Genomic DNA, 27,002 nt, shown 5'->3' on the forward strand with positions numbered 1-27,002 from the left:
GTGAAAACCCCCCCCGCCCTTGTCTCCAGCCTGCCTTGACTCCCGGTATCTGTTCTTTCTCTGTCCCTAACTCCCTGTCTCCTGGCCTTTGATGTGAGGCCTCCCATCCTGATACTAGAAGTTACTGATGCATGGCTTTAGGACCATGCAGTGTAATTAACATACTAGTTTAGCACGAGGAATGCACCGAGCAGGGAGAGGTGGTAGATAAAAAAAGGGTTTGTTTATTGGCTAAGGTTTCCGATGCACGAGGGCAACATGCTTTGCTAAAAGGTATATAACCTTTGTATAATCTGTATTCGGGGTCCCCTCCTGGCTAGCAGGGGGGCACCACGCTCGAGAGTAATAAACTTAGTGTTTTTTGGGAACTCGGCAGTTGTGGACTTGGTTCATGTGCCTCAGCCTAGATTCAAACTGTGTGTGTCCTATCAGGTATAATTCGCAGCAGTTTTGTCCGTGTCCTATCAGGTATAATTCGCAGCAGCCTGCTGGGTAACCTTGGGCAAATGACTGCCCCGCTCCATGCCTCAGTTTCCCCACCTGTAAAATGAGGCTAATCATTCTGAACTGCTTTGAAATCTACTGCTGGAAAGTGCTGGGGAAGAGCTTGGCATTACTGTTTCATCCTCTTCTGTGAAATCAATTAAAAAAAACATTCTGAAATGGTGCCTTTTCAAATAACTCGTGTATTGCGGGCTGTCAGCCTCGGGGGCGATGGACGTGGAGTAGGGCCTGGCCTGGAACCGGAAGCAGCAGCTCGCCGTGTGTATCCTCTAGATTCACAGAGGGACACCCGTGATCCCCCAGTGATCCGTGCTCAGCACAGCTAACAGGGAAAGGTTGTCTGGCCCCGGACACAGACGCACTGGCCCAGGAACCAATCCTCGTGCTAGCGATTAAGTAGCGCGGGGAGGGGGACGACTATTTTCCATGAACTGCCCCCCCTCCCCGGTCAGAAAATGCTGATTCGTCAAAATGAAACTGGTCCACGGAAATGTCTCTGTTCCTGTGACACTTTCCTCAGGGCCAGGCTGGTCCGAACCAGGGCCAGAAGCTGAGCCCCTAAAACAGCCCCGAAGCCAGGACCCGCAGGTAAGAGACCCAGGTTCAAGACCCTGAATCAGACCGAACTGTGATTTCCACCTGGGTCTCCTAGGTCCAACCCTGGGGGTAGCCAGAGGGTGCTCTCCCCTGTGATTTTTCGTGAACAGTTTCCAAAAGCCTGGTTTCCAATCCGCCGCGGCGTGAAGGCAACTGTCGAACCTCGCCCTCTCTCACGCGGTGAAATTCTCGCTTTCTGGCCAGCCCGGTCCCGCAGCGACAGTCACTCGTTCACTGGCCCCGGCGGGGGCCAGAACGGGCCGATTGCAGGGAGCGATTCTCAGCAGGGCCCCTCCGGGAACCGCCTGGTCTGGTTCCCCGTTAGCGCCGCTCTTTTTTAACTCTTTCCGTTACCAGGCACCCGGGATTTCTATCCAGGACTGACCGTGGAGGGTCTCTTTGCACGGCTGGTACTGCTGTCTGAATCCCCTCTCCCCCGGTTGGAAAATTACAATGAAAATGAAACAAAAATTCTTGACATTTTCAGTGGGAAAATTCAACTTTCAGTCAACAAATATTTCCCCCCAATTTGGGGGGGCGTGTCTGAAAAAACAAGCTGTTGTCGGGGGACGCAGATGCTTGGTGCAGTCAGGTCTGTTCAGTGCACAAGCCGGTTTTCCTGTCAGGGGCAGAAGCTGTGGGAAAGTTCCCAGTTTGGGAGGCCTGGGTGAGGCTCCAGGCCCGAGGGGCTGGGAATCCACCTCTGTCTCTGGGCTGTTCAGTTCCTGCTCCTTGCTACGTCTCCACCCGGGGAGGTGTCTACATTTCACTTCCTCTTCCTCGTTCCCGGGCACCCTCCCCATCCCCAGGGTGTCACCCTGTCTGACCATGGATCTCTGGCCGGGCTTCACCGTCCCGCTGATCCTGCTCACGGCCTTCTTGCTTCTTCTGCTGTGGAGGGGGCACGTGGCCAGGCAGAGGAACCTCCCTCCGGGCCCACGCCCGCTGCCCCTCCTGGGCAATTTGCTGCAGTTGTGGGGACCGTCGTTGTTACAATCTCTGCTGGAGGTGAGTTCAGGTCCTGAACTGATTTCTCCCCCTTCGCCCCAAGGAGCAGGAGCCGGCGGGCTGGAGACTTGCACAGCTCCGGGCTGATTCTCGTGAGCTTACACTTGGAGGCAGAGGGAGACACAACCCTGCCTACAGAGACACTCTCAGGCTTTCCGCCTGGCGCATCAGGGGCCGGCGGAGCCCCAGAGGGGAGGCTGCACCCGGCTCTTCCTAGAACAAACCCCACCTGGGGGCAGGAGCTTCTCCTGAATGTGGCCTAACAGGCAAAGGGCCAAGCCACCCTGTCCTGCCGCCCCCCTGCACCCGCATGGGCAGAGAGGCAGGAGGAGAGTCCTACAGGCCAGATGTTTGATTAGGCTCCCGGGCATGTGCAGATCTGTAGCTGGAGTAAATAGAGCTGTGCTGATTTACACCAGCTTAGGATCTGGCCCCAGGTGTGTCCTTTCTGGGGCTGCAATGGGACAGAAGCCCAAATGATTTTGGCTACAGAGCAGCCCTTACGGCTAATAGCTCGTCTGCTTGGCCATATTTAATATGCAGCCGTGAACGAGCTGCTTCCCTCACTGGGTGTTATGTTGAGCTGGGTGGGGATATTTTCACGGGCAGTGTAGTCCCGTCGAGGCTCGGCACGGCCAGGCTGAATTAATCCCACAGCACAGTATGATGGTGGGAAGTTACCCCAGGCCGGGGTGGGTCGGCGGGACAGGCGCTGGGCTGGCGAGCAAAAGTTCTAACCCAGAGCGGATCCGAAACACGTTTCTCGGTTGGGTTGGGTTTTTCCAGCTTGTGGAAAATTTTGAGTTTTTGTCAAAAAGTGAAAAGCTCTGGGGCGTTGGCAATTGAAAACCATACCCAGCCCCACCCATCCAGGCTTCACAAATCTGCACATTTGTGTTTGGTCGAAAACAATCGGGGAAAATAACATTTCAATGGACGAAAACAATCGGGGAAAATAACATTTCAATGGACGTTTTTCGACCAGCCCAGTGCGTGGCTGTGGATGTACCAGTTTGCTTTGGTGCCTCAGTTTCCCTGTCTCTAGAACAGGGTCGGGGATAATACTCACCAGCCCGCTGCCACCCGGGGTTAATTAGCTAAACGTCGGGCCAGCGTACGCATGTGTAGGAGAGCCGTATATCCGAAAGTAACGGACGCTTCTCCGCTGCAGCTCAGAGACAAGTACGGGCCCGTGTTCACCATCTACTTGGGGCCTCAGCGGGTCGTCGTGCTGTGGGGCTACGAGGCAGTGAAGGAAGCCCTGGTGGACCAAGCGGAGGAGTTTGGTGGCCGAGAGGGGTTAGCTCTTGTGGAGAGGACCAGCAAGGGCAATGGTAAGGAACAGTCTGGTTCACGGCATCATGGCAGCTCAGGTTGGGATTCAGCATCCTTGGACGCTGACGGAAAATCCAAAATGCACCCAGCTCTGGACCAAAGCACCCTGAGGTGAAATTCACACCTTTGAAAAATCCAGATTATACCCCTGGCCCCACCAGAGGTTTCACCCCACAAAGGAGCCTCGACACAGGGCCTGGAGTCCACTGGGGGCTTTGCTCCTGCTATCGATTTCCCCGGGGGGGCGCTCAGACACTGTCCTCGTGGTTGTCGGGGACGGAGAGACAGACAGAAAACCTGTGATTCTCCCCAACTGAGTCTGGGCCAGCCCCAAGCATTCAAACATTCATAAGCCAGCTGCCAAAAAAACCCTGAGGTTTTTTTTAAAGCCAAATCACCAGCTATTTAAAAAATAATGAATTTCAGGTCCTTTTCTTTCACCTCATGTTTTCTGAGTCTCTAGGGGTCAGCTTTTCAAGCTTTCCCCCCCCCACACACCCATTAAGGGTAGGAACTTCTTTAAATACAAGCTGAGGTTCTCAGCTAGTCACGGGACTCCAGGAGCTGGGGCTTTAAGGACAAACTCCCAAAGCCGCGAGAAACGGCAGCACGGCGTTTTACCCACGATCTCTTGCAGAAGAACTTTTCTCTGCAGCGATCAGCTGGGGAGCTCACTGCTGGGGCGGGGCTGAGACTCGAGCCCCGTTCACTGGGAGGCGCGTGCCCACAGAGTGCCTTTCTGTGCCCAGGGCTTTTCTTCAGCAATGGGGAGACGTGGCGCCAGCTGCGCCGATTTTCACTCACCACCCTGAGGAATTTCGGGATGGGGAAGAGGAGCATCGAGGAGCGGATCCAGGAGGAAATCCAGTTCCTGCTGGAGGAATTCAGGAAGACGGAAGGTATCCTGGCTTTGGTATTTCAAAGAACTGGGGTTGGTCCAACGTGAATTGTCTCCCACTGTCCCCCGCATTCCTCGTCCCATGACTCCAGACTCCCGGGAATTCCCACCTCCTTTTCCCTGTGTTATGACTCCAGCTGGGGGGTTGCCCAGGGAAATTTTTGACCATAAAATATCCATTCAAAATGATGCTGCAGGGCCTCATGGGAATTGTAGTTCGGGTACCTCATGTTCCCATTCTCCTATACAGCCTGGGCAATCTGGCCAGACTACGTCTCCCATGATGCATCACTTTCTCCCCTCTTGGTGAGGGTCATGTGTCAAAGCTGTGGTGCATCATGGGAGATGTAGTCCAGTCAGAGGGCCAGGCCAAGAGACAAGAAGCATGAGGCACATGGGGCGGAAGCAGGAGGCTCCACGGCACCAAAATATCAGCATCAGCCGTGGGGGATCTGGGCAGCCCACCCCCAGCCCTGTGCCCCGCTCTCTGCGAAAGCGGAGAGGTCAGGAGCTCGGGGAGCGGCAGGCGATGGGAACGGAGAGAGAGGCTGGCGACGAGGTTGGATTTCAGCTGGAAGGAGCATGGGAACCAAGGCTTCAGGAGTGGTGGGGCACCGCCCAAGCAGAGGAGACTCAGGGGGCCTGGTGCTGACGCAAGCCATGTGCGCCTCCCCCGCTGCAGCAGCCCTGGGGCTGCTCTAAGTTACCGCCCCTACTGCCACGGTCATGCCACTGGGCAGGGTGGGATCTCTGGAGTGCAGACCCGCTCCAGCCATGCCCCTGGCATTTGAGGCTGGTGTGGAGGAGGTGCAGAGTCATCCGCATGCCCAGGCTCTCTGTGCTGGGTAGGGGGGCTTCCTTTGCCCCTCCAGCCCCATTGCGCCAGTGGGACCGAGCCCCACGACTAAGCGGCTCTCGGCCCTTGCTGCCAGGGACACCCTTGGACCCCACCTTCGTGCTGCGGCGCTCCGTCTCCAACGTCATCTGCTCCGTGGTCTTTGGGGCTCGGTTCAGCTACGAGGATGAGGAGTTCCAGACGCTGCTCAGCCTGATCCAGGCGAACCTCCGGCGCGTGGACACTGTCTGGGTGAAGGTAAGAGCCCCTGTGGGGTGGGTTAGCGAGGCCCGGCCGAGTTGGTCCTTTGTATCCCACCTGTAACCTCCCCCCAGGTGGGTCGTCAGCGGGGACTGGATCGGAGCGCTCCAGCCCCAAAGCGCAGGCCACGCTGCCGGTTGAACTAAAGGAGCAGCTCCCTCAGCTGGTAGCGGTAGTAGCTCATATCCACTCTGTGGACCAGCTGATAGAGGGGGAAAAGGACACATTTGATCAGCACATACATTGTCGTGGCTCCCCAGACCTGGCCAAGATCAGGGCCCCGTCGCGCCGGGCTCCGTCCAGACCCCAGCCGAGATCAGGGCCCTGTTGTGCCGGGCGCTGCCCAGACCCCAGTCGAGATCTAATCCCGTCCTCCAACATGCCGGCGACTCCTGCCAGCTGGGTGTCACTGCCGATTTTCCAAGCACGCCCTCGGCTGCATTATCCCGGTCGTTAACGACTCGTCCAGCATCAAACAGGGAGTCCCCACTCGCCTGACCACGCCCCAACCCTGCCCCGCCCCCGCCCCCGCCCCCCCGCCTCGTCTTCCTGCCCTGGAGCCATGGGCAAACACCCAGATACGCAGGCCCTGGCTTGAGCCATCCCAACTCTCTCCGCTTGCTTTGGAGTTTAGGGGTCCCCTCCCCCCTAGCTAGACGCTGCTTGGTGCCCCCCCACGTGGCTTAGGTGCTCTTTAACCACTTCCCCCAGGCCCCACTTAATGCTCCCCAGGCCTAGGCATGGCTGAAGGGGGACCTCTGTGGTGCCCCAGGCCTCATACGGAGACCCCTGCTCCGGGGGGCTGGGGGATCTCGCCCCATGTGCGAGGAAATCACTTGGCACCCACTGCGACCCCTTCGTTATGCCCGGCAGCTCTACAATCTCTTCCCCACTGTCATGGACCACCTGCCCGGCCCGCACAACCGACTCTTCGAGAACTTTGAAGAGCAGAAGCGCTACGTGGCCGGCGTCGTCCAGAAGCACAGAGAGACCCTGGACCCGTCCTCCCCACAGGACTACACCGACGCCTTCCTCATCCGGATGCAGCAGGTCAGGGCCGTTAGCAGCAGGGACGGCAGGGCTGGTACTCCTAGGTTCACTGATTGCAAGGCCAGAGGGTCCCAGTGTGATCATCTAGTCTGACCTCCTGTGTAAACCAGGCCTGGTTTGGTTAAACCAGATTAGCTGAACTGGGGCAAAGCCCCCGGTTAGACACACTGATTCTGGTTTAGCCTCCACCTGTTCCTATCTAGAGCTGGTTGGGAATTCAGCGAGAAAAACATTTTATCGTTGAGAAATGCCAATTCGGCAAAACCGAACCATTCCACAGGAAAGGGTCGGTTTCAAGGGATTTCTTGATTAGAAAAAATTTTGAAGGTTCAAAATTGTCCATAGACCCCGTTTCCAAATGAAAATTTTCAGTTTTCCAGCTGAATGTGACTTTTTTGTTTTGAAATGTGAGCTGCGTACAAAGTATTTATTAGATTTTTTTTTTTAAAAAAACGCTCACAATTGAAACAAAACGACCTGGTTGAGTCACTTTTCAATTCATGAAAATGTTCCAAATTTTGACATTCGGGACAGAAAACAAAATGTCCAAAATCTCGAACATTTTCACAAGACAGGGAAACTGCTACCCAGCACGATCTAGACCCGCTCGGGTGACGCTAACCCAAAGAGAGCCTGGTTGAAACCAACATCCGAACACGATCTACCTCTGAATTTATCCCGCGTTATCAGAATATCCACCTTGATAGTCCATCCTCCCAGAGCTTGAAATCAGAGCACTCGATAAAGCCGCAGTTCTGCCCTGCAAGGGACTCATGACCTCTCCTCTGCAACCCTTGTCTCTAGGAGGAAAACGATCCGGACACCAAATTCCACCATGAAAATTTGATTGTCTCGGCACTCGATTTATTTTTTGGGGGCACGGAAACGACCAGCACCACGCTGAGATACGGGCTGTTGATTCTGCTGAAGTACCCTCATGTCACAGGTCGTTACTGGGTCTGTCTAGGGGCTCCGGCTGACCACGTCACAAACAACCCCAGATCAAGCCCCCACCCAGCAACCTGGGGGAAACTAAATAGCCTTCCTTGGGAACCCTGCATAGGCAGTATTTTCCCCATCCAGGCATTGTATCCGGGGGGTTAAAACAAAGAAAACTTTATTCCTGGGTTCCAAGGCCAGAAGGGACCCCTATGGCCATGGGACGTCCCAGAGAGAATCCCTCTTTCAACTGGAGCCGAGCTTTTAGAGAAACAACCAACCTTGGTTTGAAAATGGCCAGTGAAGGAGAACTCCCCAGGCTTTGGGATGTGGCCCTGGCTTAAAAAGTTGCACCTAATTTCCAGTCTGATTTTGTTGAGCTTCAGCTGGTGGGAGGAGTGTGGGGGAGGGTGGACAGAATAAAATTTAGGAAAGCCAGCAATTAATAAATCAACAGCACCTGTTAGGTAAGATGCCCCCCCAGGTAACTGGACCCCCATCTTCCCCCCACAGCTGTGAGTAGAGAATGAGGCAGGAATATGCTCTAGAACTAACTGTATCCCTCCTCTGCTGCGCCCCACTCACCGTTTGTTATCCAAGGCTGTCAGGGTGCAGAATTCAAGGAGTCCAGACCACAGGCAGGTCCATCTCTGGCCCCTATAGGAAGGGCTACTTTGGGGGCACAGTGAATTCAGCACTGGTATCAGCTAAGCGGCTGCTCTGCACAGCTGCAGCCCGAGCGGGCTCCGTGTTTCACTCACATTGGTGCCTATCCTGAAGGTACCTCAGCTCTGTAGTGAGCATTCACATTGAAACCAAGGGTGTATCAGACCCTCCACAAAGCCACACACAAGACACTTTTCCTAACCCTCCTCTTTCGCCCCTTCATGTTTTGTCCAGAGTCTACTTACCCAACCACAGCAGACTGCTATTTGGTTATGGTGACCCCTCACCTTAGCCACATTCGCTGCAGTTCTCTTATTCTTTCGTTTCCCAGGTGGGATAAACATGTTTGATTATCTCCCGACTTAAAACTTAACTGATTTTTGACCAACTTGCCCCAAACTGTCACATGAGTGAAATGCAAATGAGGCATGGCCCATTTGTCCCCATGTTGACCAGCAGATGGCAGCAGAGAGCTCCCACTTTATGGAGCCTCTGTCCACCCGGTGTTCCCAGGCAGTTCCGGGCCGCTCCGCTCCCTGTTCACCAACAAGTGTCAGGGCACCCCAAGGGAGAGGAGGACCCCAGTGCTGCCCAGATGCTGCCCCCCCCAAAGAACTTCCAGTCTATATAGCTAAAGGAAGGAAGCCCAGGCCTGGAGTTTTGTCACAGCTCACCCAGGAATTGAACCTACCACTCCTGACTCCAATTTGGCTCTCTTAAGCACAGTCCTTGAAGGACTTCCTTACCCTGTCTCTGTGACTGTGTGTTATGGCAGGCTAGCTGGGAATTGAACCTAGCTCATCTGAGCATTCACCCGTTGCCGTCACCATAAGACGAGCCTTGAATACCGTCGATGGGCTGGCACTTGAGAAATACCAGCACACCAGGATAAGGGAATGGCAGAAAAAGTGACCTTCGGCCCGGCTCAGCTCTTAACTGTTTGGTTTGTACAGAGAGAATTCAGGAGGAGATTGAGCGAGTGATCGGCCAGGACCGCACCCCCTGCATGGAGGACAGGCCCAAGATGCCCTACACAGATGCTGTGATCCACGAGATTCAGCGGTTCGTCGATATCTTTCCTCTGGGCGCTCCCCACTCGGTGACACGGGACACCAAGTTCAGGGGATACGCCATCCCTCAGGTGAACCCCGTCACGTAAACCTTCGTCCCACACCCGAGCTGGGCGTCTTCTAGGTAGAATGGGGCGGAGCGGGGATGTTTCCATTCTTGGGTCTTTTCAAAAAAGCCGGGGGAAAAAATTATTTCAGGCTGGACCGAAAATGAACAATTATTGAATTTTTGCAGAGAATTGAAACGTAAAAAAAGAGAAAAAAAATGGTTTCCTGGTGAATGAAAGGGTTTGTCTCAATCTTGCCCGTTTTTAGAGATTTACATTTTTTTTTGTAGTAAAAGGAAATTTTGAAATGAAAAGTGGACTCAGACTGAAAAACAACACCACATTTCACTTCAGAAATATCCAAATGAAACAGATTCCCCCCCTCCCGCCCCGAAGTGACCAATCTGGCACAATGGCCATGGATTCCTGAAACATTTCCGCCTCGCTGTAGCTGCGTTTTTCACCGAACGAAGGGTCGGCCAGCTGCCGTTCTGTCCTCGTGGGGCCCCACTCCCCAGCTCCCTGCGCAAGGGGGCTGTTGGATGGGAATGATGAGTGTGGGGCACCAGCCTCGAACGGGTAGAAACGACGACACAAGGCCCTCGTGTAACTTTCTGGCAAAGCTGCCCTCTAGTGGCTGGTCCCCTCAAGAATAGCTGTAGTTTGAGAATGAGGCTGAAAGTCACGGGTTCAACCCCTGCTAATGACTGGTGTAGGGGGTTGTTACCGTGAAACTGTCATGGTTTAATGAGAGGGGGGTTATTTATAGCACAGCCAAGCTCTGGAACATGGGGCTAACGAACCTTCCTTTGTGTAGTTTGTAGCTCGCTGGGGCAGGGACCGTCTCTCGCTCTGGGTCTGTGCAGCGCCCGGCACAAGGGGGGGCTGTAGGAAGGGCCCATGAGAAGGCATCAAGCCCAGCCCCAAGCAGGACCCAATACCTCTGGGGAGGCAGACGCTGGTCCATCTCTCGGGAAGGTCCATAAGCATCCGCGCTCTTGGATCTGGAGCCGTTTCCACTAAGCCAGGTCCGAACTCTCCCCTCCAGGGCACGGCTGTGTTTCCCATCTTGCATTCTGTCCTGCACGACCCCATGCATTTCGACGACCCGGAGACCTTCGACCCCGGGCATTTCCTGGACAAGGCGGGTAGATTTCAGAAGAACGTGGCGTTCATGGCCTTCTCTGCAGGTCGGTTCTGGGCTCCTGGAGAGCGCCTCCTTTAGCAGCTGCATTCGCGGGGTGCCGGGGGGCAGAAGCAGAGATCCATCTCCATGCCATGCGCGCCGGAAACGAGGCTCTTTGCAAGTCCGCCAGCATAGATCCTGCCCCTGTGCACAGGCCTAGGCACCCAGAACACGTAGGGCTTACGTCACCTGGGCTGGGTGAACATCAGCAGATGAGTGAGGGCTTGGGTGCATGTGTGAGAGGTGGGGGGACAGTGTGGGAGTTTTGAAGGACGGGGTCTCCTTGTCTCCCCAGCCCCCTCCAGACGCCAAGCCAGGGAGATGTTCCCTCAGGTTCTTCACACAAAACCCGCTGTCCCGGCTCCCAGCTCCCACACTCCTCAGAAGCACCCAATGATTTCATAGCGGGACTCCTTGCACTGCTGTCAGAGCACCTCCTCTGTTCAGTAGCTGGGCAAATTGGAGTCCCCAGGGTCCTCCCTGGAGTCCTTGGCTTGTGTGCGGGAAGCAGAACCCAGGTGTGGTCAGGACGGGGCATTAAACCCAGCTGCCCAGTCCGGGGTGTCACTTACAGCAGCCTCAGGGCTGCTCTAATTCATGATCCGCCCCCTATGGGCCCTACAGGGCAGGGAATAGCCACAGTGCAGCGCACCCTGGCCACACTCCCGATCCGCCCCCTATGGGCCCTGGGGGGCAGAGAACAGCCCCAGTGCAGTGCCCTCCAGCCAAGCCCGGATCTGCCCCTTATGCTGGCGGCTGTGCAGGGTAGGTGCAGGGCCCTTACACCAGCCCCACGCCGGGCAGGGAGGCAGGGATTCGGAGGGAGCCGTTCCTACCCAGAGGGGCCTGAGCATGACTGAGAATCGGGCCCTGGGGATGTTCATCCTCAGTCTTCTTTACAGGGGGTTACACAAAGGCCCCCAAGCAAATAACGCCCGTGGCTCTTTGCAGGGAAGCGGGTGTGTCCCGGCGAGGGCCTGGCCCGCATGGAGCTCTTCCTCTTCTTCACCTCCATCCTGCAGAGCTTCGCCCTCAGCTCGCCTGCCCGCCCGCAGGACCTTGACATCACGCCGGAGTACCACGGCTTCAGCAAGGTGCCACGCAGGTACCAGCTGCGGCTCGTCCCCCGGTGAGCGCCGCAGTCATGCCGCGGCGGCCAGGCCCGGTTCCCCGGCGGCCTGCACCTTACACCGCGTGTTACACTGGTGCGAAACACTACCAGGGAGAGGCAGGAGCATTGTGCACACGAGAAAACCGGCAGCATGGCTGTGGAGGGTCACGCGTGGGCGGGTGTCCCTGCCCTGGGGGCCAAGCCCTGCATATGTGTCTGTCTGTCTGTCTGTGCGTGTGTGCTGCCCCCTGCTGGAAGGCCTGAGCCCTGCTCTGCATGCGTGTGTCCGGGTCCCCCTGGCGGGGGTGGTGGCTCAGCCCTGCGTCCGTGTGCGTCTGTCTCTGCCTGGGTGTGTGTGCAAAAGGTGCACTAGACGCAGTGGCCATGCCCCTGGTCTGGCTGAAGCCGACTCCCGTTCGGCAAGAGGAGCAGGTGAAATACAATCCAGTTTCGCTGTGGTCCGAGTGTCTTTTTCGTCTTGTCCCTTGAGGGAGGAAGGAGGCCGGGGGCAGACGGAAGCTGGAACGGGCAAGAGCTGAGGAGAGGAGCAAAGACTTCTGGGATGTTGCGCCACACCCCGGGGGGGACCTGCCCCCTGAGAATCCCTCCCAGGGTTTGCAAACAACGCTCTGCAGCAAGGGGCAGGACTTTGCCCCCCCAGTGCCAAGGGCCAGAACCACCTCTGGGCCAGGGCACCGCTGCAGTCCCACTGGCTGCGACTCCCCCACAATACAGACGCAGTCGGTGAGCGGGCCAGGGTGGAGCCGGCAGTGGGCCGGAACTCAGGAGAGCTGGACTCTGTTCCAGTCCTGGGCAGGTTACTGCCTCTCGTTGTGCCTCAGTTTCCCCCATACCCACACGCACCCTTTGTGTGGCTGGGGCGTGAGCTCTGTGGGTGTGTAGAACGTCAAGCGAAGTGGGGGATCCTGATCTCCGCCAGGGGGCCCCAGGCACTGCTGGTGGGGGAATAATAATTACGTACCCGCCGGGTAGGAAGCCAGAGGCCTGGCTCGGGTGGGGTGAAGTCCAACTCCCTGGGAGTGGGGACGGAGGAACCTGAAACCTTGCTACCTGCCCAGCACATAGCAGAAGCTGGCCCCATTGACCCCAATGGAGCTACAGCCCATTCACCCCAGCTGGGGCCTGGCCCCATTAACCCCAATGCAGCTACGGCCCATTCACCCCAGCGAGGGGCTGGCCCCATTGACCCCAATGGAGCTACGGCCCATTCACCCCAGCTGGGGCCTGGCCCCATTGACCCCAATGCAGCTACGGCCCATTCACCCCAGCGAGGGGCTGGCCCCATTGACCCCAATGGAGCTACGGCCCATTCACCCCAGCTGGGGCCTGGCCCATTAACCCCAATGCAGCTACGGCCCATTCACCCCAGCGAGGGGCTGGCCCCATTGACCCCAGGGATGTTTCTTGTTTCAAATGAGCGGGGTCTCTACACACTCGTCAATAGGACACTCTGTGCACACGTCCGCATCCCATTGACACAGCCGAGAGCCGAGGGGGCAGGTGCGGCCGGGCGTCTCCCCCGTGCTGGGAGAGGGACCAGTCACTGCGTCCCCGGGGGGGTTACACTCCTGGGGCCTACGTTTCCTCTAAGCTGCAGCCGCACGGCAGTCTGCCAGCTCTGCACAGGCGCTCGGTGCTGCAGCGGTGAGAGATGCCTCCCCCCCAGCCCCAGCCCTGCCGCGGCGGGGAGAGGGGCCCCAGCCCAGCCCCGACCTGCCCTGGCCAGGGGAGAGCCACCATCCTGCGGCACCAGCCCAGCCCAGGTGCTGCTGTGGGGCGAGCTGGGGGGTTCCTCTCTCCCTGGGGCAGCCTGCACCCCAAATCCCTCATCCCCGGCCCCACCCAGCAGGAGCCATTACCCCCCACACCCCAACCCTGTGCCCCAGCCCTGAGCCCCTCATCTGCAGCCCCACCCCAGAGCCTGCACTCAGCCGGAGGCCTCACCCCCCCACACTCCAACCCTCTGCCCCAGCCCTGAGCCCCTCATCCCCACCCCCACCCAGCAGGAGCCATCACCCCCCTGTGACGAAGCGGGACTGTTCTTAATGTTTCCTCTGAATAGTGTGGGGGTGCCTCAGTTTCCCCTAGGCAGTTTTTAAGTCTCTAGGGGGTGGGGTAAGGGTGTTTGATCGTTGCAGAGCCCTAGAGGGCAGGTGTGTGCAGGGGTCTGGGCACAGAGAATGGCCGACACCCTGTTTCCTGGCCACTGACGGCCTGGGCCCTTCCCCCCTGCAAGGTGAGAGCTAAAGGGTTGGAGAACAAAGGAATCAGGTGCCCTCCTGGCCCGGGAAAGCAACAAAGCGCAGAGGAGGAGGGGGTGGAGAGAGTTTCAGTTTGGGGCTGGCTGGAGACATGGAGTGAAGGGCAGACGTGGTTGTCTGGCTCCCTGCCCCCCAAAATGGACCCAGCTGAGGGGTCCGGTTCTCTTCACCTGCAAGCTCTGTGTTAGACCATGTTCCTGTCGTTTAATAAACCTCTGTTTTACTGGCTGGCTGAGAGTCCCGTCTGACTGCGGAGTTGGGGGGCAGGACCCTCTGGCTTCCCCAGGACCCTGCCTAGGCGGACGCACTGGGGGAAGCGCACGGAGGGGCAGAGGAAGCTGAATGCTCGGAGGTCAGACCCAGGAAGGTGGAAGCCGGGGGAGCTGTGTGTCCTGCAGACAGGCTGCTCCCCAAGAGGAGACTCCCCCAGAGTCCTGCCTGGCTTCGTAGGGAGCAGTTCCAGAGCATCGCCCCAGGACTCCGTGACACCCCCGCACCCCAACCCTGTGCCCCAGACCTGAGCCCCTCATCCGCGGCCCCACCCCAGAGCCTGCACCCAGCTGGAGGCCTCACCCCCCCACACACTCCAATCCTCTGCCCCAGTCCTACGCCCCTCCTCCCCGGCCCCACCCAGCAGGAGCCATCACCCCCCGCAACCCAACCCTGTGCCCCAGCCCTGAGCCCCTCATCCCTGGCCCCACTGCAGAGCCCGCACCCAGCCGGAGCACCCACAGGGAAAATGGTGGGTGCTGGTCACCCAGTGGCAGCCCCCCATCAGAACTTCCTCCTCCTGCCATCGCCTCCTGCCCCCCAGGGCCGTACTGATCAGCACCTCCCCAAGGGTGTGGGAACCAGCCTCCAGCCCCCTGGCCAAGTCATGTCGAATTGCCTGTCTCCAGGGGGACAGCCTCCACCGGAGAGAGTGAAACAGAACACCCTGTAGCCCGGGGTCTCGGGGGAGAAGGTTCCAACTTCACCTTCCAGCCCCAGGCCAGGCAGAGTGGGGAGGAGAGCTGCCCACATCCTGGCAGAGGGCTGGAGCGGCTGGGCTCCAGGCAGCGAGGGGAGTGCCTCCTCCTCGGCCCTTTGATGTGGGTTTAGGTGGGCTCGGAGCACGCCTACCACATCCGTCCCTGCAGGTAAGCGAGGCGGGAACGCCCAGCCAGAGGATGTGTGGCTGCGTACTCCTAGAAACTTCGGCGCTTGTTTGGGGACTGCAGGCAGCAGGCGAGCAGGGGGGTTGGAGGATCTCTGGGGTGCCTAGATGTCTGTGCCCGTGTCCTTTTCTGGAGCTGCGTCCTTCCTCGGGCAGGGCCCAGCTTTCTCGCTTTTAGCACCGGCTGCCACATGCAGAGACTCACCTCCACGTGTTAGTGCGGAGGCAGCGTGCGGGAGATCGCCGTTCGGCTCCGTGTCCCACACACGGAAATATCTGTGTGCGTTCTTCGCAGGTCACTGCCCTTCCCCAGCTATCTTGCACGGGTGTTTCTTGGAAGATCATTGCTCTGCTGCCTTGATCATAAGACTTGGCCACATGGCCTGGGCTTAAACAAGCAAACAGAACAGCCTCAAGGACCTGGATCCCAGAACGGCTTTGACACGGGATGTTTTACAAACCCCTCGTGATTCCAAAGGCATTCAAAAGGCCAGCACCCCAGTGACTGGTGGCAAAGTCACCCACGGACTGTCAATTTCTGAGTTGCGCCCAGCTCTGGGGAATACCTACACACCCAAACACCAGGTGACCTGGATCATCCGTCCCAGGTACCACGAGATTCAGCTCCTGGAACCCACATCTGAGCCTCCAGCTGCTCCTGGCCACCGGCTCCCCGCGCAATGGAGCTCGGGGGATCAGCCACTCTTGTCCTGGCTGCTGGCATTTTGTGCCTGGCTTTGCTCTGGGAGTGGAAACGGCAGCAGCAAAGCAGAAAATTTCCCCCTGGACCGATTCCTCTGCCGCTTCTGGGCAACGCGCTGCAGCTGAGCCGGGGGGATCTGTTCACATCACTGATGGCGGTAAGTCAGCAGCATGTGAAAATCAACCCTTTGGAGATTCCCAGGGAAAAGCCAAGCGGAGCTAAGGTTGAGGGTCCTCACCTGTACCTTAGGGTAAAATATATGAGAGGGCTGTAATAATTTTCCTACAACCGAACATTGTAAACCCGATTGAGGTTACACTTAAAAGAAATTCAAACATGTTAAATAACCTTAACTTTGTCCTTTGACACCCCTAATACACGTGCGATTAAGTTCAGTGTTTGTGAGCTCAGCAAAGATGAAGCCGATTTTTACAGGCACATTAGAAATGTTTCCCACTTATTTTGTCACAAGACAGAGTTAACTTTAACTCAGAATTTCCTGGGTTTATAATGAGCTGTTATGGGCTAGTTACAATTCCCCTATATCGTGTACTTTACTGTACGTTATTGAGATGTATTCTCAACCGTACCTCCATCTTGATGGACTCGTTGTCTGGGAATTTCCACGTGTGTGTGTTTCAGTTAATAATTCCATACATCGACAGTAAACAAGAAACTGAACGTGAACGTTACCATGTGATATTTCGGAAGACATCAATGATCAGCCTTCAATCTTGTAATGAAGTTTAAGGGTTGGATCTGCTGGCATGCACTCTCTGCTCTCACCTGCTCCGGAGCCAGAGAAATGCAAAGTAGCCAGAGGGAGTGCATATCAGATTTCCCCTCTGCCTCCTGGCCTTCAGTTACCCACACCTGCCCAGCCACCTGAGAAGATCTGGTGCTACAAGTAGCTTTTTTGGGGGGGAATACGATTAATAGACACTTTTTGCTGTTTTTCATAACTGAACGGCGATTTGTCAACCGAGGCTGATGCGTCAGAGCGTCAGAAAAACGCGCACAGAATGGCCCTCTCTCCAAAGGGCCCATTGTTCTCCACGAGTGCGCAGCCGGGAGTCTGCCCTGATTCCAAGTCTCCCGGTCCTTTCTCAGCCCAAGGCGAGCTCAGCTATTGTCTAACAGCCATCGATTTTTTAGCCCCCCCTGAGCAAGTGCCATTCCCTCGTTAAAAGGTTTTTCTACGTATATTCTTCTTTGGAGAATGAAGCAACAAACATAATTCCAGTTCCCACCTGAATGCCCGGTGAGTAATTGGCGTCTCGGTGGTGTGATACATTTGATAAATGCTCAGACAATATCATATTGTTTTGTAATCTAGGCAGGTTTTCGCACCACACCCAGCCCCATGATAAGTGGGCCGGGGTACCTCACAGCTGAAATGCAAATGAAACGAGAAGAGAATGATGCAGGGTCGCTGAGTCACCCCTGTGGAAAAATGTAGGGGCCAAATCCTCAGACGTCACTTTCGCTGATTCCCAAAGGGCCTCCCTGGGCTTGGACGGGGAGAAGTTCTCACAAGGGATACTGGCCAACAGCTGATCCTTTCTCTAGGCCCGTATTCCTCCCTCGTCAGTGCAGCATCTGGTCTTTCCTTCTTCCCATTGACGCTCCTTCCCCTTGCAGCTGCGGGACGAGTACGGCCCGGTGTTCACGGTGCTCCTGGGCCCGCGGCGGGTGGTGGTGCTGTGCGGGCACGAGGCGGTGAAGGAGGCCCTGGTGGACCACGCGGAGGAGTTCAGTGGCAGAGGAGGCATGCCCTCGCTGGACAGGATCTTCCATGGTTATGGTGAGCAGGAGGGCACAACTGGCTTGCAACCTGGGCAGCCACCGCGTTCCTCCTTGTGGCCGGCTGCCGGCCGCCGGACCTTGCCGGAGCATCGCCCCGCCCTCTACCCAGCTCACCAACCGGTCGGGAGAAGGGCCCTTGTCTGGGTTCACCCCGCTGCTCCAAATCAGGCAGAGCAGGGATGAGAAGCTGGTTCTGGCACACCCCGGGGGGAGCGCCCCACCCCCCCGTTGGGTATTCGGGGGTCACGGCCACTCGCTCACTCACGTTTCTTTTTGTCTGGCTGGCGGGTTTTTTGGTGACTGGTTTCCAAAAGGCTCGGAACAAAGACAGATTTCAAAACTAGGCTGGCCAGTTTTCTAACTGCACAAAACCGAACACCCCTGCCCTGCGCCCTGCCCCGCCCCTTCCCCAAGGTCCCGCCCCTGCCCCGCCCCTTCTCCGAGGCCCTCCCTGCTTGCTCCATCCCCCCTCCCTCCATCGCTCACTCTCCCCCCACCCACACTCACTTTCACCAGGCTGGGGCAGGAGGTTGGGGTGCGGGAGGGGGTTGGGTGCGGGCTCCAGGAAGGAGTTTGGGTGTGGGAGGGGACTCCGGGTTGGGGCAGGGGGTTGGGGTGCGGGAGGACGTTTGGGGTGTGGGGTCCCTGCAGCCCCTAGAGCAGGGGTTCTCAAACTTCATTGCTCCACAACCCCCTTCTGACAACAAAAATTACTTCACGACCCCAGGAGGGGGACCAAGGCCCAAGGGCTTCAGCCCCAGGTCCAGGACCTGTAACCTGAGCCCTGCCACCTGGGGCTGAAGCCCTCTGGCTTCAGCTCAGTGCTGGGTGATGGGGCTCTGGCTTTGGCTTCATCCCCAGCAAGTCTAAGCCGGCCCTGGTGACCCCATTAAAACAGGGTCACGACCCACAGTTTGAGAACCGCTGCCCTAGGCGCAGGGTGGCCAGGGAGGCTCTGTCTGCTGCCCTTGCGCCCACAGGCACCGCCCCTGCAGCTCCCATTGGTTGCGGTTCCCAGCCAATGAGAGCAGCGGAGCCGGCACTAGGGGCGGGGGCATCGCGCGGAGCCTCCCTGGCAGCCCATGAGCCTAGAGGCCACAAGGACCTGGCAGCCGCTTCCGCGCAGAGCTGGAGCAGGCAGGGAGCCTGCCTTAGCCCCGGTCCCCTGCTGCGCTGCCGACCAGACTTTTAACAGAGCCACCAGCGTCCCTTTTCAACCGGGCGTTCTGGCAACCCTACGCCACAAGCACTGAGATTTTGGGCTCACGTGGAATTCACTTCTGGATCTCTTTGACGTTGGCCCGTCCTCCCTTATTGGACTGAGCGGTCGCAGGGCTGGGGGGATAATGAATTCCCGAGGTCCCCTAGGGAACTATTCAACTTCCCCCTGAGAGCGACCCAGAATCAGGGGCCAACGCCTTCACAAGGAGCCATTGATACTGGGGGGGCTTGGTTTTCTGGGGCTCAGAGGTGCAGTACCCACAACTTCAACTGGGGGCAATGGAAGCTCCCGGTGCTCAGCACCTCTTTAAATTCAGACCCCAGGGGTCTCACACTGGGCAACCAAAATCAGTGGCCATGGAGTCCCATCCAGTTCATCCTCTGTTGTTTCCTAAAATGCATTCACCTGTGATTGGCTAATAAAGTGTCCCACAATTTCTGCCCCGCGCTCCTCGTTAGAACCCTTGGGCTTCACACTCGATAGCTGCTCGTCACCCTTCTGATCGCTGTCGTCTTCCCTGAGTCACACCACCTAGGTTAGTCTCTGGAAGGCCTCGCTCGGCCCCCCTCCCTAGAGTAGCTGAGCTTCTCAGAGAGCTGATCCCCGGTGCGCCCCGGGAGGTGGGCGTGTAGCTGGATTTGCACTTTACACATGAGAAACCGAAGTGTTTATGTGTGAGTCACTTCCCCTGTAAGTACTTCAGTCACTTGTCTGGAAAATGGGAATTATACCACAGACGGGGAGCCAGTGGCAAAGTCGGGACCCAAAGCCAGCCCTCTTGAGTACCAGGCTGGCACCATAACTACAAGACCAGTCTTCCTATAGCTCCTTTAACCTTTCCCCTGTGTCGGGGTCTGCCATACCCTGATCACTTCTCGAAACACCCCCCAGCTCAGGAATAACTCCTTCCACACAGTTAGCATGTCCCAGCCTGGACCCACCGTGTCTAGACTAGCTGTGTCTCCTAACACCGGAGGTCAACATTCAGGAGCGGGCAGATACAAAGGTAGAGTCCAACTGCTTGATGAGAACTTATCCTGGGGGTTAAAAGAACATGTTTGATGCCAGGAAAGCCAGCAAGATGCCCTGAGGGATTCCTAAGCAACGTTCAACCGGTTTCACCGGATGCAGCGTTTAGCAGAACTGGGCCTGTCTTGCAACAGCAGCATTTGAGAATAATGACTTTGACGGGACTTTGACTTTGAGCGATGGATTTCTCCAGGCAAGACAGCCAACCCAGTTTAACGATCCCACTGATCCACTTCATTTTCTGTTCACAAGCATGTTCTTGCAGACACCCCTCCATTCTCTCCCTGGCTGGTTGTCATTTGTCCCTCAGCCCCGTCTGTTTCCCTCTCTCGTCCTCAGGGGTCATCTTAGCGAACGGCGAGCGGTGGAGACAGCTCCGCCAGTTCTCGGTCACCACCCTGAGGAATCTGGGGATGGGGAAAAGGACCCTGGAAGAGAGGATCGCGGAGGAAGCTCGGTGTCTGGTGGAGGAGATCAGGAAAACCAAAGGTTTGTGTCTGTCACGTCGGGGCTGCGGGGCCTGGGTGGAGGGTCTAGGTTCTCCACACGCGGAGGAGGGGCAGGGGATCTCTGTTGCTCTCGCTGGAGGCTCCCTGTGTTGAGCTCTTCTGAAAACCTGGCCCGTAGAGCCAGGCCTGCTGGGCCCTGTTCCTCTCCCGGCCTCTCCCTCACTTCGTGCCTTGGGCAGTGGGCATCAGCTGCCCAGCCATCGGCTTCCTCAGCTCCAGAGCAGAGAGGGTCACACTGAGGAGCGGAAAGGGGGGCAAGTCCATGCATCGAGAGATTTCAGTTTCTATCTCCCAAGAGTTGGAAAAGGATGAAAAATCCCCCTGGTCCCAGCTTGGCGAGGAGGAGGGGGCGCTGCCCATCCCCACGCGTCATTGCCCCTCGCAGTGAACCATTAACCCCAGGCGGCTTTGATGGGCGAGGGATATTCCCCCTCTTGCTGCTCCTGGCATCTCCCGGCAGCTGAGCACAGTCTGTTCTGCCACCCCAGGTTCTCCCTTCGACCCCAGCCTTCCCGTCAGCCACACCGTGGCCAATGTGATCTCCTCCATTGCCTTCGGGGACCGCTTCGACTACCAGGACCAGACGTTCCTGAGCTTACTCGACGTCATCCAGAGCCTCTTCCTGGAGCTGACCAGCCCCTGGACGCAGGTGGGTGATGCTTGCCGGGGTCATGGCGGGTCTGTGCAGCCCAGGTCAGGTCCTGGAGTGGCAGCGAGCGAACGGATCCTTGGAAGGAGAGCAGGGAGGGAGCTAGGAATCCAGGCTGGATTTTACAAGGTATTTAGGTGCCCAAAGATGCACCTAAGTACGCTAGGCACCCAACCCCCAAGTGTGACTTGGGAGCCTGTCTGCATCTTTGTAGATCTGGCCCTTCATCCCTGACCGCTCCCCATCCTGCTGCAGTTGGATGGAGAGCCATCACCGGGGGCTCGGTCCTGAAAAGATCCCAAGGCCTTATCCCTCCTACTGGCCCCAGTGCGCCACCAGACACCTGTTACAGAGGGCAGCTAACTTCACAGCTGCTGGTGTCTCCCACTGAGCTCATCCCTCGTCCCTTGTGCCTTCCCTGGGCCCAGTCTGATGCCCACCGAAGTCAGTGGGACCCTGGGTGTGGATGGCAAAGCAGCAGGCGTGGCCCAGCACACCTGATTGCTACAGCACTTCATACCTATGCCTTTGGGGTGCGGAGCAGCCAGTCTGTTGGATCTGGGGCACACACATGTGAGTAGCTCTATCCAGGCATGGCACAGAAATTGGGCCCGGCCCAGAAAACCGGGCTCAGCAGCTCACAAAATGAGACTGTGGAATCCCAGCTGAGGAGGCGGGACATCTTGGGAGGGGCAGAAGTGGGGTTCCTCCCAGCCCAGAACCAAAGACGCAGGCGGGGATTCCAGGGCTGGCCCCCGCTGGAGATTTTATCACCAGCCTCCGGGGTTCTGGTGTCTTTTCTAAAAGCCCCAGCTCCTGGAGTCATGGGCTCTGGGTCAGACTCTTAGCCCGCCTCTTTTTTCTAATGCAAGTTTGCCCTCGTGTGTGCAGAGAGGAGCCTGAAAGCACAACGCCGAGCAGCTGGCCCATGGACGGCTCTCCAAAGCCATCGTTAGTCTTCTTTTAAAATCTCAGGATTTTTAAGCCACTCTTGCGATTTTGAGGGCCAGACTCATGATTTTGAAACGCCTGGGGATGGCCTTGCCACTTGCGGCTGCTCCTGGGCTGCTCTGAGCCAGCCGGGGGAGCAGTGAGACGGAGGTCGTCGGGCTGCCTGAGCAGCCAGTTCCCGCTTGACGTCCAGTCGGGGCGGGCTCACGAGTGGCCGCCCCCTCCTTCTCCACGCTGCTAAAGGAGCTTTCCATGTCTCTCCCGCCTTCCCCCCGCAGCTCTACGAGATGTTTCCAGGCATCATGCGCTTCTTACCCGGCCCCCACAACCGGATTCTTAAGCACGTTGACGTGCTGCACAACTTCGTCACCGAGCGGGTGCAGAGGAACCAGAAGACCTTGGATCCTGGCTGCCCTCGGGATTACATTGATGCCTTCCTCATCAAGATGGAAGAGGTACAGAGCTGTGGGGGCCAGGGTGGTATTTTAGGGGGGTTCTCCAGTGGACTCTGGGATATTCCTTCGCACAGGCTGGGAACCACAGAGCCAGAGAGCATCACCACATCTGTCCGTGACCAACGGCCTGTAGAAAGAATCCCCTTTATCTTCATCCCGGCCACGCCCTGGCTTTCCTTTCCCTTGATGAACACCACAAGTGACGGGTGGTCCATAATTCCCTTGTGTCGCTTTCCTGGGGCAAGAGTTCGATGCACTGGGCCTGATTCTCCACTGCCCTGCACTCAGCGCAGTTATTTACCCCAGTGCAAAGTGGGCGTGAGTAGCGTCTTAGGCCCGCTCGACTTGTTCCGGGGCAAACAACCCCACCAGGTCAGGCCCATGGTTACCAAACCACCTTTCCCATGCAAATAATCCACGTGCTCAAGCAACGGCATTGGAACCCCTTCACGCTCACAAGATAGCGCCTGAGAGAGTTGTGCATACCCAGGCAATGCCGTGTGCCTCCAAGCAGCCCCCTCCTCTGACCTATGGTATTTTGTGAGAGAAATAGGAGTGTTTTGATCTGAGGCTTTAATGCTGCCTGTTGATTCAAAATACTGCGTTAGAAATATTGAACGATCAAATTAACGTCCTCATTAGTTTTTCAGGTTAACTCACAAGTGTATTGGTCTGGCCGTGAAACCAGAGACGTCAGCCATGAATTCTGGAGCTGCAAATATTTCTCTCCTCTGTTTGTCACCCTGCTGTTTGGGCATCATTAGCTATGAGTTTTTTGGGGTTTTTTTATTTCCTCTTTCAAGGAAAAGCAAAATCCGCTGAGTGAATTCCACACTAAGAACCTGGTGCTGAGCGTAGTCCACTTGTTTTTCGGTGGGACAGAGATGGTGAGCTCCACCTTGAGATACGGGTTCCTGCTCCTGATGAAATACCCAGAGGTACAAGGTAATTAGTAGGGCTGGTTTAAAGGTTTCCGACAGAATGGGTTTCTTCCCCTCTATTTCAACAACATTGCGTTTAGAAAAGATCAGAAGGAAGTGTTCAGAAAACAGCCATGTCCCAGTTCGACAGTTTTGGAGCAAAACATTCCAATTATTCATCTTGATTTTTCTTAACTTTATATTATTGCAACTCGAAAGAAATGAAAATGTTCAGAATCGAAACCAAAGGGCTTTGACCCAAAATGATTTTTTTAAACATTATTTTTGGCAGGAAATTCTTAAATTCTTTTGTGGCTGTGATGGTTCCATTTTGGAATCGAAACGAATTTTGAAATCACCAAATTGCCCACAAAATGGATATTCTGGTTCGCACTGTTTTGTTACCAGCTGTTACTCCAGCTGTGCCAATCAGGATGGAGACTATCGGTAACTGAGCCAACCGCGTGGACCAGAGAGCGAATCCAGAGCCCTTGTCTGGCCTCTTTCCGTGTCTTTAGCCTCTGTTATGGAAGCACTGGCTTCTAAGAAACTCTTCTACTGTATATAAGGGTGGAGCTGGGGCTGGTGCCGGGTTGGAGAATCTGGACTCCACCCCCCACCCCCACCCCAGCTCTAACGGATGAGGTGGACTGTGTGGTTAATTCACTAGACTGGAGGTCAGCTGCTGACCCCTTGTGTGAACTGCTGTCGATCACTAACTCCATACTGGTTAGTTCTCCGCCTGTCAAACAGGGGTAGTACTCCTTTGTATCTTGTCTACTGAGATGTTAAGCTCTTTCAGGCAGCGACGGTCTTACCACGGGTACGTACAATGGGACCCTTGTCTCAGACAGGGCCTCTCGGTGCTACCGAAATACTAATAAGAACAGTTCAGGCAGCAGCGGGGCAGATCCCATGACCTGCCCCTAGACCACAACTTGGCTGGGGTGTTTCATGCCACATGCTCCCTGTGTCCATAACATGCCTTCCACTGGGGTCTCGACAGAAAGGGTGCATCAGGAAATCGATGGTGTCGTCGGCCGAAACCGCAGCCCAGCTGCTGAGGACCGAAGCCGCATGCCCTACACCCACGCCGTGCTGCACGAGATCCAGCGATTCAGCAACATCATCCCTCTGGGGATTCCGCATGCAGTGATCCGAGACACCCAGTTCCAGGGCTACATGCTGCCCAAGGTGCTGAGTCCAGAGCTTAGTGCGAACGCCCCGTTTACGTTTTAAAATACAACACACACACCCCCGGCGGCCACCCTTCCTGGGAGCCTGCCCTAGTGTCTGTGAACATTTCTGTTTCCCTCTCTTCGCGTTGTGCTCTGCTTAGCTATCGCTCTGCACCCCAGAGACAGCTGCATTTGAGATGTGGCTTTGAACAGACACCAGGATAAGATGATCGTCACCTGAGCTTGCTCAGGACCAGAGGAAATATGTGCATGCGCACACATGTCGAATACAGTTACGGGGTGCTCTCAGGCGTTGGCAGGCCTGGCTCTCCGTCGGCCTCTGTTTTATTCTCTAAAAAGATCACTACAAATCTCTGTTTCCATGGGTGGGACAATCAGGCTGGGGTGTTGGGATTTCCCCAGCCACGAAGTGGTGCTAGGTTTCAGAGTAACAGCCGTGTTAGTCTGTATTCGCAAAAAGAACAGGAGGACTTGTGGCACCTTAGAGACTAACCAACTTATTTGAGCATGAGCTTTCATGAGCTACAGCTCACTGCATAGGATGCATACTGTGGAAAGTGGTGCTATTTCTCCATCATTCACAGCTGCAGTTTGGCTCAGAGGAGAGGGCCCAGGACTAGGCATGGGGAGACCCAGGGGTGCAATTCCTGACCGGCTGGGTGTGGCAGGCAGTGCACCGAGGCGAAGGAGAGCTCCGACTTCAAACCAAGCCCCTCACGCCTGGCTAGCCGGTTTGCACAAGCCGTGCCAGCATCCCACATGCTCTATGGGGCTGTGCTGCTGACTCTGGCTCCTGGGGAGAAGGCAAAGCAGGTTTGCTTTGTGGAAGGGTGTGAGAGCCTAGCAGTTACAGCGAGGGACTAGATGTCAGGACTCCTGGGTTCTTTCCCTGCCTCTGTTGTATACATGGGTCCCAATTCTGCAAACACTCACACGTGCCCTGGCTAAAATAGATTGAAACTAATGAGGAAGCTCTCCCTGTGATAGTTAGAGCTGGCCAAACAACCAGAACCACCTCTCTTACTAGGGGACAGATGTTTTCTGCGTGCTGGGCTCTGCCCTCCGGGACCCCAGACACTTCAGCGACCCAGAACGCTTCAACCCTGGGAATTTCTTGGATGAGAACGGCGGCTTTAAGAAGAACCATGCTTTTGTGGCTTTTTCCTCAGGTACCAGCATTTCTCCCTCTTCCCCAGCCCCCCATAGATCAGGCCTCATTCCTAACAAATGAACTCCTTCAAGGCTAAGTTGCGGGAGCATGGGTGTGACTGCGGAGTGTTGAGCTCTGTGCATGGAAGGGACGGGGTGTCTTGTTCACTCTCTGGGACAGTCAGCCAGGATTCCTTTATTTGCCTTTGTTCCCCTAGGGAAGCGGGTGTGTCTGGGCGAGGGTCTGGCCCGCATGGAGCTCTTCCTGGTCTTTACTTCCGTCCTGCAGCACTTCACTTTGCAGTCACCCGTCGACCCCCAGGAAATTGACCTTGCCCCAAAAGCGAGTGGATTTTGGAACATACCTCCCGAGTACAGGGTCTGTGCCCTCCCCCGCTGAGGAGTCGTCAGCAGACATGCCAGGAGCGCAGTCACTGATTGTGAAACAAACAGGGTAAGCGTATGATGGCCCCAAGGTAGCAAGGCTGGACCTGTGTAAAGGAGGAAGTTTTTCCATGCTACAATCTCATTTGTAGGTCTTGACGCTGCATATTCCTGGACAAGTTACTGCTGGCGGTCACTCACGTTTTTTCTTTTTAATGCCAAGATATCTCCAAAGTCGTGCACAGTTCTGGAATGGAGAGAGCCCTCAGATGGGGAATGCTCATGGTTTTGTGGTTGATGCACAGGATGCCTGGGTTCTATTCCTGGCTTAAGTGGTGGAGCTTGGGAGTGTGGCTTATTAGAGGAGAGGATGAGGAAGTTGTGCTCATGAGTGTCTGTAGGATTGGGATCCAAGTATATGGCAGAGTCCGGAAAAGAACCCAAGAGTCCTGTTTCCTAGTCCCCTGCTCTAACCACTAGACCCCCCCACACACACTTTCCTAGAGCTAGAAATCCTCAGAATTGCTAGCTCTGGGAAGGGAGTGAGGGTCTAGCACAGCGGTGTCCAATAGAAATTTGATGCTAGCTATGATGCTAGCCACACTTGTGGTTTTGAATTTTTCTTATTCACCACATTATAAAAAAGCCACGTGCATTAGCCACAATTCAATAGCCTATTCATCACATGTGGCTAGCGGTGAACGTATTGGACACTGCTGGTCTAGCAGTTACAGCAGGGGAGTAGGTGTCAGGACTCCCGGGTTCTTTCCCTCTCTCTGCCATATACGTGGGTCCCAATCCTGCAATCACTCACGCATGTGATGGCTGAACTAGATTGAAACTGATGCAGGAGCTCTCACCATGATAGCTACAGCTGGCCACAACAAACAGACATGTCCTTTGAGAAAAAATGAAAATATATATTTTTATTTCAGAAAGCTGTGAGTCGGGGAGGGGGAATAAAAGAGGGAGAGAGTGGGGCTCACCAAGATGGTGTGAAATGTTTTGACATATTTTGCTGTAAAATAAAAACTTTGGACTAAATTTGTATCTTGGTCAAAGACATTTTTTTGTCAGAAAA

The 27,002-nt window shown here is 56.0% G+C and overlaps 2 protein-coding genes across 3 annotated transcripts; both read left to right on the forward strand.

The window, feature by feature from the left end:
- The first annotated feature begins 943 nt into the window (after positions 1-943).
- LOC140902153 (cytochrome P450 2B4) lies at positions 944-12,037 on the forward strand. Of its 2 annotated transcripts, none has more exons than XM_073321914.1 (9): positions 944-1,092; positions 3,281-3,443; positions 4,194-4,343; positions 5,275-5,435; positions 6,312-6,488; positions 7,293-7,434; positions 9,047-9,234; positions 10,259-10,400; positions 11,348-12,037. In XM_073321914.1, the coding sequence occupies exons 1-9, from the start codon at positions 976-978 to the stop codon at positions 11,527-11,529; spliced, it is 1,422 nt and encodes a 473-aa protein (XP_073178015.1). In that variant the 5' UTR covers positions 944-975; the 3' UTR covers positions 11,530-12,037. The 2 variants fall into 2 exon arrangements, with proteins under 2 accessions (XP_073178015.1, XP_073178014.1); XM_073321913.1 differs by lacking the exon at positions 944-1,092 and adding an exon at positions 1,806-2,109.
- Positions 12,038-14,993: 2,956 nt separating this feature from the next.
- Positions 14,994-26,950, forward strand: LOC140902154 (cytochrome P450 2G1). Its single transcript, XM_073321915.1, has 9 exons — positions 14,994-15,805; positions 17,290-17,452; positions 20,045-20,194; positions 20,703-20,863; positions 22,093-22,269; positions 23,073-23,214; positions 24,196-24,383; positions 25,416-25,557; positions 25,756-26,950. Exons 1-9 carry the CDS (start codon positions 15,626-15,628, stop codon positions 25,935-25,937), a joined length of 1,485 nt encoding a protein of 494 aa, XP_073178016.1. The 5' UTR covers positions 14,994-15,625; the 3' UTR covers positions 25,938-26,950.
- Positions 26,951-27,002: the final 52 nt, after the last annotated feature.

The sequence above is a fragment of the Lepidochelys kempii genome, chromosome 23, assembly GCF_965140285.1.
Source record: "Lepidochelys kempii isolate rLepKem1 chromosome 23, rLepKem1.hap1, whole genome shotgun sequence".
In the NCBI taxonomy this organism is placed as follows: Eukaryota; Metazoa; Chordata; order Testudines; family Cheloniidae; genus Lepidochelys; species Lepidochelys kempii.

What these genes read in the sequence shown, in the direction of transcription:
- LOC140902153 (XM_073321913.1), top strand. Translation starts at nt 1,930, where the DNA reads ATGGATCTCTGGCCGGGCTTCACCGTCCCGCTGATCCTGCTCACGGCC. An exon ending in TGTTACAATCTCTGCTGGAG is followed by an intron (nt 2,110 to 3,280) that starts GTGAGTTCAGGT and finishes TCTCCGCTGCAG; the next exon opens with CTCAGAGACAAGTACGGGCC. An exon ending in TCCTCATCCGGATGCAGCAG is followed by an intron (nt 6,489 to 7,292) that starts GTCAGGGCCGTT and finishes CCTTGTCTCTAG; the next exon opens with GAGGAAAACGATCCGGACAC.
- LOC140902154 (XM_073321915.1), top strand. Translation starts at nt 15,626, where the DNA reads ATGGAGCTCGGGGGATCAGCCACTCTTGTCCTGGCTGCTGGCATTTTG. An exon ending in AGGGCTACATGCTGCCCAAG is followed by an intron (nt 24,384 to 25,415) that starts GTGCTGAGTCCA and finishes CTCTCTTACTAG; the next exon opens with GGGACAGATGTTTTCTGCGT. An exon ending in TTTTGTGGCTTTTTCCTCAG is followed by an intron (nt 25,558 to 25,755) that starts GTACCAGCATTT and finishes TTGTTCCCCTAG; the next exon opens with GGAAGCGGGTGTGTCTGGGC.